The 13,348-nt window shown below is 41.3% G+C and overlaps 1 protein-coding gene across 1 annotated transcript; it reads left to right on the top strand.

Annotated features, from left to right (window-relative positions):
• The first annotated feature begins 1,131 nt into the window (after positions 1–1,131).
• Positions 1,132–8,266, top strand: LOC112253766 (cation-dependent mannose-6-phosphate receptor). Its single transcript, XM_024425740.2, has 7 exons — positions 1,132–1,481; positions 2,846–3,024; positions 3,394–3,560; positions 3,750–3,859; positions 4,046–4,176; positions 4,568–4,694; positions 5,870–8,266. Exons 1-7 carry the CDS (start codon positions 1,476–1,478, stop codon positions 5,978–5,980), a joined length of 831 nt encoding a protein of 276 aa, XP_024281508.2. The 5' UTR covers positions 1,132–1,475; the 3' UTR covers positions 5,981–8,266.
• Positions 8,267–13,348: the final 5,082 nt, after the last annotated feature.

Genomic DNA, 13,348 nt, shown 5'->3' with positions numbered 1-13,348 from the left:
GTTTCAATTCAAAACATCACTTACTGTGTGATGTTTGTTTGTTCTTGCCACCCTTACCAAGCACTTCCCAACTACAAATTCCCAAATCAGCTGACAGGGTTGTGAAGCCGTTGAAGGAGGAATATGACCACTATTGTGCTGCTTCACAGCAAGCGAAATGGAGGAATCCGGGAGAAAGCGAGCGTGTTTGTTTGAAATGGAAAAGCGTTGCGGCAGCTTTGATAAAGAAGAACATCAAGACGAAACAGCTGCTTTACAAGCGGGATGCACTGTTGAGTGCTACATCCAGAGGGGTTTGTGCTGATTGTACAGAGATTGTGACAGCCGGTAACTGATGTCTTGAGATGTTGCTTCAATATATCCACATAATTTTCCTTTCCTCATGATGCCATCTATTTTGTGAAGTGCACTAGTCCCTCCTGCAGCAAAGCACCCCCACAACATGATGCTGCCACCCCCGTGCTTCACGGTTGGGATGGTGTTCTTCGGCTTGCAAACCTCCCCCTTTTTCCTCCAAACATAACGATGGTCATTATGGCCAAACAGTTATATTTTTGTTTCATCAGACCAGAGGACATTTCTCCAAAAAGTACGATCTTTGTCCCTATGTGCATTTGCAAACTGTAGTCTGGCTTTTTTATGGCGGTTTTGGAGCAGTGGCTTCTTCCTTGCTGAGCGGCCTTACAGGTTATGTTGATATAGGACTCGTTTTACTGTGGATATAGATACTTTTGTACCTGTTTTGCTCCAGCATCTTCACAAGGTCCTTTGCTGTTGTTCTGGGATTGATTTTCACTTTTTGCACCAAAGTACGTTCATCTCTAGAAGACAGAGTGCATCTCCTTCCTGAACGGTATGACAACTTTGTGGTCCCCTGATGTTTATACTTGGGTACTATTGTTTGTACAGATGAACGTGATACCTTGCTCGATTTTAAAAAATACATCTCACTGTTTAGGAGTGCAAAAGCAATTGAGTTATTGCACACACACACTTCACAGAGTAGGTGTTCCCTAACATAAATATGCAGATGTATACTAGAACGCGACAATAGGATATCGCTAGCGCGTGCTTGCTCTGCCCCCTACGACTCATTTGATACCATTTGAAACGACAAGCTGTGGTCTATCTTGGTTTAGTTACATCTTTGCTACAGTCACATGCGTTTCCTTGTTTAGTTCCACTTCCGCATCTCACATAAAGTAACGCTAGACGCTGTATAATGATTTTATAGCATAAATCGTTTACTTTAAAGTAAATTTTATAGCGGACTGTTAACGAACATGATTTCGTAATTGTGAGTGATCGAAATTGATTACCAGGTGTTAGTCTGTTGCATTTGCAAGACAAAACAGGGGACAGTGTCCAGTTTAGCTAGCTTAGCTTTCTTTTGCTAGCTACTTGATCAGCTAGGTTGTAGCCATTTCAACCTAACCCAACCAACACTTCGGAATAACTGGCTACATCTTTTCGGAATGAAGGTATGTCTAAAAGTTGTTTGTGTTACAGTATCAGCCGCGGCTAGGGGTGGATTCCGGATGCGTAACGTTCTAAAACGTTTCAAAAGTTGCATGACAGCTGCTTTGTTAATTACAGCTTTATCATCTATTTCACAATGATTTACGGCATCTACCACGGTGTTCAGTTTATCTTCGACAGTTTTGCCTTGAGCGCTCACGGAACGTTGCAGAAACCATCCTGAATGTACCTTAGGTCATGGGTGTGCAAGTCAAGATGGCGGGATAGTTTCATTTCCTCCTGCAAACAGAGATGTTATGCCGCATTTAAAACAACTGTAAACTCGGAAATCTCAAACTTCTGAGCGTTCGAGACAACTGGGAACTCAGGGGAAGAAACGAGCTCCGATCGTTATTTTTTTTAAACTCTCCGCCTAATTCTAACTAACTAGATCCTTTTTCAATAGCTCCGAGTTGTAGATCACTGACGTCATGATTTTACTTGGTATTTTTCCGAGTTCCCAGTTCTCTTGAACGCACCATTTTTGAAAGCAGCTTTGCTGCGTCATTTTACTTGTCAGAGTTCATTTGGTCTGACTCGCTGTTGTAGTAGAGTTTTGTCTTGGTAGGCCTACTTGCTCATGAGATGTGTCTCTGTCTTAGGAATCACAGAAATAGTGACAGTGTACAAAACAATAGGACACCTTCCAAATATTGAGTTGCACCCCCATTCTCAGAACAGCCTCAATTCATTGGGGGCATGGACTCTACAAGATGTCGAAAGCGTTCCACAGGGATGCTGGCCCATGTTGACTCCAGTGCTTCCCGCAGTTGTGTCAAGTTGGCTGGATGCCCTTTTGGGTGAAGGACCATTCATGATATACACAGAACTGTTGAGCGTGGAAAAACCCAGCAGCAGCGTTGCAGTTGTTGACTCACTCAAACCTGTGTGCCTGGGCACCTACTGCCATACCCCATTCAAAGGCACTTAAATCTTTTGTCTTGCCCATTCACTCTCTGATTGGCACAATCCATGTCCTTAAAAATCCTTCATTAACCTGTCTCATCCCCTCCATCTATCTTAATTGAAGTGGATTTAACAGGTGACATCAATAAGGGATCATAGCTTTCACCTGGTCAGTATGTAATGGAAAGAGCACGTGTTCCTAATGTTTTGTACAATCATTGTAAATATCACAAGGCAGGTGTTTTTTTCTCAGTAGTCCTACTACAGCGTTAAAAGTGCAGCACTCGTTTACTGCTTTTATCGGTGTCACTGTGTCCAAATGAATTGGTTAGGCAATGAATCAGTCATGCAGTGAAACAGACCAAATAAGCCTTACTAAGTATATTATTTTAATCGTGTACCATTTATATATTTCCCCCAGGTGTCCATGTCCCCCCCACACACAGCGACGTCTGTGCGGCTGTTAGTTCTGGCTGTTCAGCTGGTCCTGTTGGTGTGTGGAAGCCAGGCCCGTGACGACACCAAGAGGTGTAAGCTGTTCTCTGAGTCCCCGGCAGAACGGAAGGTCCTCAGTCTTCTAGAACCGCTCACTAACAAGACGTAAGGAATGACCGTTTTAGAAATGGAAGAAAACATAGAAATATCTGTGGTATATCCTATTGCTTTACCAGGTGAGTGGTATCAAAGCAATTGTTTATCAGCCAAAAAGTAAGACTCCACGCACACTGACGTCCATTGCTTGTGGAGATGAAATGATACTTTGTCAGCTGTCACAGAAATGAGCCTTGCATGATGGTATAAAAGGGTTATTGTTCCGCAGTCAGGAGGCCACATTAAGCTTGGAAACTCCCTTAGTTTTCATGTTCCAGAGTGTTAATTTTAGTCTACCTCACTCATGTAACATCACACGTAACACTTATACAAGGTAAAGTTACCTCGTTTTTTTTTTCACGGTTCCCTTGGTTACAGTTTCTCTGTGGAGACGACAAGCGACAAGGAGAGCTACACGTACCAGTTCCAGGTGTGTGGGGATGTGGGGAAAACGGTAGGAGCGGGACTCGTTCAGATCGACCATACCGAGAAAAAACTTGAGACCGTGCTTGGCCTGTACACTGTAACACAGGCCATCGGAGGAAGTAAGAATGTCCAGGTTCTATATCTTCTTCTTTTTTAAGTCATGTGGCGGTCGTATCAGTGTGTTATATTATAGTATCTCTGTAAGTCAGCTCTAGCATGACCAGATATAGTGATGCCCTTTCTCTCTCCCCTTCCATCTCTCTCTCGCTCTTTCTCTCTCGCTCTCTGCTACCCATCACCCCCTACAGGTGACTGGGTGATGTTGATCTACAGCAACGGCACCAAGTATGACGGCCACTGTTCCAAGGAGATGAGGAAAGCCATTGTCATGATCTCCTGCAACAGAGGAGTGGAAATGGTGAGAGAGGGAAGGGAGGGTTTGGTCTGTATTCTTCAATGTCTGTAGATCACTGTGGTGTGATTTGACTTGCCTATCTCCCTCTCTCCCTGTCACACACTGATGCACACCTCTACATCCCCTCCTATTGTCCCCCCTCTTGCTCAAACCTCTGTCTTTCTGTCACTCTCCCCATGTATCTCTTAGGGGAAGCTGGAAGTGGTGTTGGAGGAGAGGGAGAGGGACAGGGACTGTTTCTATCTGTTTGAACTGGACTCCAGTGCGGTCTGTCCCGCTCTGCCATCCCAGCTCAGTGCAGGCTCCATAATACTCATCATGTTAGTACTAAGATTATGCATCCTTCCTGATTACACACATTCCGGCGACTACAGAAATACTCAGACTTATCCCCAACCCGCTGGCTGGCACACAGGGTAGCAACCAAAGCTCTCCATTTCTCTCTCCAACAAATACTCAATACCCTATGAAATGGACTTGTCATTCGCTCACAACAAAGCTACAAGACCAAGCAAAACGGATCATATTTACATTTATTGGTATTCATTATAATAATGGTCTCTTATTTACTCAACGCTTAACACAGCAGAACACCAGAATAATTATCACTGTGAATCATTGTGATGTTTGTTTATATGTCAATTAATGGGATGAGTTTCCAACTGGGGATTTGACACCTTTTTAAAATGTTTATTCATTCCTCTGTCCCAGTGGGTTCGTCCTCTTGTCAGTGTACCTCATTTGTGGATTCCTCTACCAGCGGTTGATTGTCGGGGCCAAAGGGGTGCAGCAGTTCCCCAACTATGTCTTCTGGACGCAGGTTGGCAACCTGGCAGCGGTGAGTGTTTGTAGAAGTCACATCACTGTCTCACGTCAGGCGGTGTCACTACTACGTGAAGCTCGTCCCTCAACCGTTCTGTCTTGTAGGACGAGGACCTAATCGAAAACAATCTAGATTTTGCTCATCCGCCTAACACTAATGGCTAATTCTGAAAATCACTCCTCTCTTGGTAGCTATGATGTGCTGGCTACTACGGCATATCCTGCTCGGTCAGCTGAGCAAACTTGCTCCAGCTAGCTGCCCAGTGCAAGGTGTTTGAATGGCCATACAGTAGCTAGTTTGCCAGCTTGTTGATGAAGTACGGCAGCAAAGTTCTGGGACTGTTCTCAGAAATCAGCATGTATCTGATTCGGACAGACGGCACTGTGCCTCGCTACTTTGGAACATTTGGCCAACTCGATAATGTTGCAGAGAGCAGGAGAACTCGGCGCGCTAATGACGGCAGAACAGATATCATGAAAACTAATTTGTCCATTAGCTGGAACTTCACTGCACTAGCTAACTAGAGGGAATATTCAGCATGGAGTGTGTGAACTGGTGTTGTTAACATTCCTGCCTTTCATTTCATATGGATTGATTTGAGACTGGTTCAGTAAGCAGACAGCTAGCAAATGTCTGTGCACATTTCGAATTTCATAAATACTGATTCTACCACCACAAAATACCTAGCTAGAGAATTAGGTAGTGAAAACTTGCTCTTGAAAAAACATCAATATTAGCTACAGGTTTATTGTTTTTGGTATGATTAACTCTGACTCTTTTTTTGAGGATGAAAGGGGTTTTAGTGGACTATGTCAACTTGGTAACATCTTCAAGCTTCTTTCTAGCTATGCCATGAGTGTTTGCGAGTTATCAGATAGCGCAACGGCGATCTGCACTGAACTATCTGACGGGAGACTATGGACGTCACATATCTCTCTGGTACAATCCTAAACCAAACCCTATCCCCTACAAGTGTTTTAGGTTGGAAGAGGTTATATGGGTTGATTTGGGATTCAGGGTCTGTTGAAGGAGGGTATATGGGCTGATTTGGGATTCAGGGTATATGGGCTGATTTGGGATTCAGGGTCTATGTTGAAGGCCACAATTATGCATTACTTGAGGGCACTTAGCTGTTCTTTTGAGGGCTGGGATTGGCTAGTCAGTCATAACTCTCACTCTCTCTCCCTCAGGATGGATGTAACGTTGTGTGTAGAACACAGGGCCCGGAAGAGGAACCTCCCACATACAGGGGTGTGTCCACAGAGCCAGAAGAGAGGGATGACTACTTGCTTCCCATGTGATCTGATGTCAGTAGTGGGAGGGATCTATCCCGTGTGAAGCTTTTGACACTTCGGATAGATAATACCCTTAGGCACAGATCTAGGATCATCACTTACTCTCTCCAAGTCCGGAGAAACATAAAACTGACCTCAGTTCAGTGTCTAGGCGCAACGTCGTCCTAGTTCATTTTGACAGTTTCAGGGATGAGTTTAGAAGTGAGCACACCAGTTTATGGAAGGCTGGAGGATTTGTGACATCCAGGATTCCTAAACACTTAGTTCATTATATTATATGGTAAGTCACCTGCCCTGGTTTGCATGGCCCAGGTGTCATTATTTGGAAGTGGCAACAAAAACCTGGATACACTTTTTTTTCCTTTCATGAACTGGAGTGGCCACCTCTGTTTGAGACGTCACTCTCCATCCAGACTCTGTTACATCTGGTTCATCTGGCACAATACAAGGTGTCGTTACTAGTTAACACAGCCACAAAGTCATGAAACCCCACCTATTTCTACAATGTTTCTTTTAAACTAACTAACTTTAACCAAACGGATAACCTGATGCCTAACCCTGACCTTTAAATTGAGACCAAAAGCACAATTTTGTTTTCATGAATTTTCACAATAGAGCCAATTTTGACTTTGTGACTGTGTTATCTAGTGGAAACCGTAAGGCCTTTCTACGTGACTGACGTGTTACTGCTGACACAATGCAACCATAGGAACAGTTTCTAACACTCCCATCCAGTTTGTTTCAGTAGCTGATGGCTGTGTACTGACTCGTAGGTCACACTTTATTTGAAGGTCTGCTTATACATTGCTTAGAATAATTTTTACATAGTAATATCACAGTAAGTGAAAAAGCAGGCTTTTGTTCACGATTTATATGCTTACAGGTCATTGTAATAAATTGTTTACATTTAAAACAGTTAGATATGTTTACTAATGTTAAGAAATAAATAAACACACTATCACTTAGCCTAAAATTTATGAATGGGTAAAAATATTGAATAATGACCTTCAAATTCAGTTGGACTACAGTACAGAGCCATTTCATCCAATGCACTGCTAGACATACACATTTACTCTGTGTTGCTATTTTAGAGTAGGATGCTGACTGGGCCTTGACCAAAATGTACTTCTGACCCGTTCTACCTTTTCCTTAGCTATTTGAAGAGTAGGGTTGGAACCAATTCCATTTTAATTCTGTTCCCATCAGTTCACTTCCTATGTTGACTAAATTGAAATGGCATTGACCCCAAACTATGGTACTGAGTAGTAGCTGTGTTCATAACCAAGTGGGAAGGTGGTAATTACCAGTTGTGAAGTCGTAAATACCAGTTGGATACGTTTCACGTTCTTTGAATTTGTTGGGAAACGCTGATTGGCTAATGGCCAACAGGTGGCGTCAACTGTAAATTAAAAGTACAGCTTTCACGCTTGTAAACAAATTAGTGTTCAAAAACCATATTAATATATTGTTTTTTATAAATAATGCTTTGTTGCATTTAACAGCCAAAAATTCTATTATCGAGGTAATTTTCTTATAGGTGACGTCAGAGGTCACCATGAGGGAGAAGTCGGAGCTCAGGGATGATAGACAAGTTTCCCATTAGTAATTACCAGTTGGAATGGTGTTCAAGTGGGTTTTTCCCAGTCATATGTGGTAAATGCCACCTTCTCACTTGGTTATGAACGCAGTATTAATGATACTGAGGATATTGATTATGTTTAGGATTTTGTAATATAATGCTGTGATTGAACAGGTCCTTCATAAGGCAACAGAAGGCACTTTGTGTTCAACAGTAAAATGGAGGAACTTAAGTCATTTATATAATCAAGAAAAATACACATGTACTATCTGTGACATGTGGGTGAATGTTGTTTTAAATTTTGTTTTTGTTTCTTTGTGGTGTTTTAAAAACAAAACGTAGCCCATGGCACTCGCTTAGTTCAATCAAGACCTGAAAGATGGCATTAGTTAGACCCAACCCAGGACAACAGGCCCCAATGAGATGTGGCGAAATGGATCAGAACTAAACCAGGTCTGGGTTCAAAGGATTTGGTCAGTTCTGACTTCGGCTTTAGTTTGTGATGCTGTTTGTACTTGCAGAAGAGGGGCAGAGTAAAAGAGAATTTGCTTAGTTTGTTTTGTGCCTTTGCATCAAATTAAATATGAATTGTGTTTTATTACAGTTCTGAATCTGTCATGTATGACAAGTTTTAGTGTGCTGGCATGTTTGCAGGGACAATTAACTCCCAAAGCAACGCAATGTAAAACATAATAAATATATTTTTAAAACGATTGCTCTTTGTATGTACTGATAAAATATGATTTATATTTAAGCAATAAGGCCTGAGGGGGTGTGATATGTCCAATATACCACTGCTAAGGGCTGTTCTAATGCACGGCACAACGCAGAGTGCCTGAATACAGCCCTTTTTCTTTCCAGTTTAATAAGTCATATACTAAACATAAACATACTACCTAATTAATAATAAAAATCACAGTTATTGAGGTTTAGTTTCTCTGGAATATGAGGTTGAGGAGGGCTAAGTAGCAAGCCAACACCACCTGGTGTAGGGCCCTCAGCTTGTCTATCTCAGCCTGGACAGAGGGCTCTATCTGCAGGTAACTCCAGTGGGAGTCCCTGGGAGGGTCCCCTCTCTGGTGGTAGTGTCTCACAATCATCACCGCTCTCTTCATCTGAGAACACTTTTCCACCTCCCCCTCCCTATTCAGAATGTACATGTAGGTCTGGACCTGGTAGCTGTACTGGTTACTGTTGGGAATTGTAGTGACCAGTTTCCCAACCATGTTGCCGGTAGTGCTTTTGCATTCGATCACGAGCTGTTCACGTTTCTTCTTTTCAGCGGCTTTTCCGTTTTTTCCAGAATTGCCCGTCTGGATTTGGGCCAGGAAGTCCAACCTTCCGCTGAGGAATCCATAGTAAACTTTTGTTGCCTTTGGTATATGATGCGGTCTTGGTTCCACCTGACCCATCCTCTCCCAGCTCATGAAAGAACTTGAGCATTTCCAACTCCTCTGCTTTATTCTGGAAGAACATACCAAACCTCCAAGGCCCGGGTGACACTCCGTTCCTCCAAAACACTGACTCGTCACAATACTCTTTGCTCTCAATGTCTTTCACATTCACTGGTTCCTTTAGTCACTATCGAAGACCCCCCCTCCAACCTAGCCCAACTTACGCTGTTCTTCATCATCCTCTTGGTCAAAGAAGAGGAGTTTTGTGATTTGAAGGACCTGGCTGTCCCTTTTAACCTCCCGGCAGCCCAGTCGAGGAACGGCTTTGAACCGGATGTTGAAGTGTTCCAGGTCTGGGATGATGGCCTGGACATCCTGGATTCTGCTCTCCATGTTAGCCAGCTCAATCATCTGTGGGGTTAGGACACCTTCAGGGAGCCTGACGCTCAGTGATTTCATTAGCTGGAGGTAGTGCTGCTGGGTTAGATGTGTCTTCTCCTTTTCTTCCACCAACCACGGTGCTATCTCCTCTCTGTCCTACCTCATTCTCACCCCCTCCTCCCAATCTATCTCTCCCTCCACCTCTTACACCCAAACCTCCATTACCTCTCCCACCCACCCCTCTGTTCACTCTTTCTCTCTTCTCTATCTTCAGTTCTACTGGTTCTACATCTCCCTGGCCTAGACCGTCTGCATTTGCAGTCACCCCCTTCCTCTCCTTCCTCCTCTCCCTCGTCTCCCTGGACCTCTGTCCCTTACTTTGAGTTCTTCTCCATTTCCTATCCCTTCGACCTTTCCATTCTCTCTAACATTTTCTTTTCCATTTGTGACACTAATAATCGATTTGATTACTAGCTCTGTTCCCCCCCCCTCTGTATTTACTCCATGCTGCTCCTACTCTGCCTCCCCCTTTCCAACACTGGTCTTTGCACCCTTTCCTCCAATATTTTCCTGACCTAGAGCACATATTTCTGCCCTACTCCCCCTCCTCTTCCCCTTAACTGGAGATCTTAATTCCTCACCTCATCCCCCACTACCTCCTTTCCCCCTTGTCTGTCGCTCCTTCACTCCTCTGTTCCCCGTTCTTCCTCCTCTGCCAAAGCTACGATCTCATGTGGAAGCCTGTCATGTTGGCCAGAGTTACGGTCAGAAACTCTAGCCTCTGTAGTGGATGGAAATGGAAAATAAAAAGACCTGTTTGGTTTGATGAAGTGACTCACAATCAGACAAACCTCAAAGTAGAGAAGACTGGGATCTGCCAGGCCACTATTTCACAATATCCTCTCTTACTCTTGTCAGTTTATTTTCTCCATGACAGTGTTGTAATCATTGTCATATGCCTAAAAGAGGCAACTCCCAATGTAAAGTGGTGTGGACCTATTGATACAAAAAATAAATGACATCAAATTTCATCCTTTCTGATAAAAATGCCTCTATCAACAACAATGACTACAAATGAAAGAAACACAAAACATACATCAATATTTTTCCAGAGCAGTTAAAGATATTGAACGGGCCCCAAAGCAGTTACAAATTCGTAACATATCATAGAAATTGGAATTTGTAACATCACATGAATTGCAGGAAAAAATAATGTTGCGTTACGTAAAATATCATACGAAATGGATGACTTTATTCTCGGGGACCTGTTTTGGATCGTGAGCTCTACTTTCAAAACTACTGGCTGAAATGATAAAGATTACACGTTTCCCTTTTATGTTGTATAAAATAGCAAAGTAGACCTTCTTAATCACTGAAATAGGTAGGCAAAACAATAAACTTTACTGACACACAAGTATAAAAAAAATAGTGATTTTCAAAGGTATTGGGACAGTGATAATTTTTTGTTTTGGCTCTTCATTCCAGCACTTTGGATTTGAAATGATACAATAAAGTGCCGACTGTCAAGTTTAATTTGAGGGTATTTTCATCCATATTGATGAAACGTTTAGAAATTACCACACTTTTTGTACATAGTCCCCCCTTGTAGGAGACCTAAAGTATCGCGACAAATTCACTTATGTGTATTAAAGTAGTCAAAAGTGTAGTATTTGGTCCCATATTCCTAGCACGCAATGATTACATCAAGCTTGTGACTCTTCAAACTTGTTGGATGCATTTGCTGTTTGTTTTGGTTATGTTTCTGATCATTTTATGCCCAATAGAAATTTATGCTAAATAACGTATTGTGTCATTTTGGAGTCACTTTTATTGTAAATAAGAATAGAATATGTCTCTAAACACTTCTACATTAATGTGGATACTACCATGATTACAGATAATCCTGAATGAATCGTGAATAATGAGTAAAAGAGTTAGACGCACAAATATAGTATCAACCCCCCTCTTATTGTCATGGTGTGAGATGTTAGCATGTCTTGGGGTTATGCTATTTGTGCGTCTAACTTTTTTACTCATTATTCACGATTCATTCAAGACTATCCGTAATCATGGTAGCATCTACATTACTGTATAAGAGAGGATTTGACAGGTGTAAGCAATATGGTGAAACGTATTCAGAGACTATCAGAGGACAATGTGGAGCTATTGCCATATTACTAACACCTGTCAAATTGTCTTAGAGCTCCACAAGTGCATGGGTTGTAGGGTCTAGGAGTCCATTTTGGATTGGCTTACTGTTTTATTTTTTTATTAACAATAAATCAATACAGGAAGTACATGTGGGTACACAAGTATATATACACAATATACAAAGGACAATTGGGCTAGGGGCGGGGCTACAATATCACATTACACAAGGACCTTAAGGGACATACAGACACTTATTATTCTAACAGCTTTCTTGTTAGTAGAGTATTTCATTGTCTTAAAATACAGTTCAATGGTAAGGTAAGAAAATGTGGTGTTTGTTTGTAAATGTACATTTGTGAATATGAAATTTGGCCAAAAGAATAATGAAATTAATGACATAAAAATGTTTCAGCTTATTTCTATCATAGGTAAAGAATCCAAGCAGTACATCTCCACATTAGTGTAAGATCTTCATAAATGTGTTCAATTATAAATCTACTGATGTCTTGCCTCAGTTTTCTTACATGAATACAATGCCAAAAAAAAGATGCAACACTGTTTCTGGGTGGTCATTACAAAAGGAACCATTTGAGTTGATGTTTTCCTTAGACTTCTTCATGTAGTGGTTGGCAGGATAATATGTATGAATAATTTTAAAGGAAACTTCCTTCATTTTGTTAACAAGTAGGTATGTGTGTGGCAACATCCAAACTTTTTCCCAACAGATATTATCAATAAATCCATTCCAATAAGGCATGACATAAGGTATAGATACAACATCCTGCTGAAACAAGGATCGTATCGCTCTGTTGTTGAATGGACCAAAAGAGAAACAAATCTTTCCTACTGATGAGTCAACAGGGTCAATAGAAGGTAGGCTCTGAGGGTCAGGTCTTGACATGTTCCTGAATAATAAATCAACACCTGAGGGAATGGCATCTAAAACAATTGGAAAATCTTTAGGTGTTACAGGGACCTTGTAAAGTGATAAGAATCCTTTATAACCGAGTAAAAGACCCTCTGCATTTACCAGTTGGCTCACCAATAGGATATTAATTCAGAACCAATATTAAAAACAAATAACTATTTTTATACAATATATTCCGATTATTCCATATATAATATCTGTGTGGAGAAGAATTATGCTTATAAATTAAGGACCATGACAAGATGAAAAGCAGAAAGTTTCACTGGAACTTTGCCAATATTATAATTGCAAAACAACATGAAGTTAAGGCCACCAAAAGTAGAGAAGACATGATGAGGAATGAAATTCCACATAGAAGTGGGTCTTCTTAGGAATTGTTTTATCCAATTAATCTTAAGAAGTATTATTTAAAGTAGTAAAGTCCAGAAAATTCAGTCCGCCATTCTCATAAGTGTTCATTACAACAGTTTTCCTGATGAAATGGGTACGGTTTCTCCATAGAAAGTTGAAAAGCATCTGGTCTATCTCTTTGCTTATTTTAACGTCAAGATATAAAGATAGAGCACCATATGTTAGTCTAGAGATACCTTCAGCCTGGGTTATTAGGACTCTACCTTTTAAAGATAAGTCCCTCTGTAGCCATTGATTTAGCTTCTTCTGGGGTTTATTAATAAGAGGGTTAAAATTTAGTTAGCCTCTAGACATCTGATCCTTTGTAATGGTTATGCCTAAATATGTAAGTTATTTTACTGGAATACCATAATATGAAGGTGTCACACAATCTTTGACAGCTATGAGTTCACATTTATTAATGTTAAGATATAGACCAGATGCTTTGGAATTGTATCACATTGATCGATATGGGAATTTGGTTAGCGTCTTTCAGAAAAAGTGTAGTATCGTCAGCCAGCTGGCTTATAATAATTTCTTTACCAGCTATG

This window comes from Oncorhynchus tshawytscha, linkage group LG23, assembly GCF_018296145.1.
Source record: "Oncorhynchus tshawytscha isolate Ot180627B linkage group LG23, Otsh_v2.0, whole genome shotgun sequence".
Lineage (NCBI taxonomy): Eukaryota > Metazoa > Chordata > Actinopteri > Salmoniformes > Salmonidae > Oncorhynchus > Oncorhynchus tshawytscha.
This window is presented reverse-complemented; position numbering and strand designations above follow the sequence as displayed.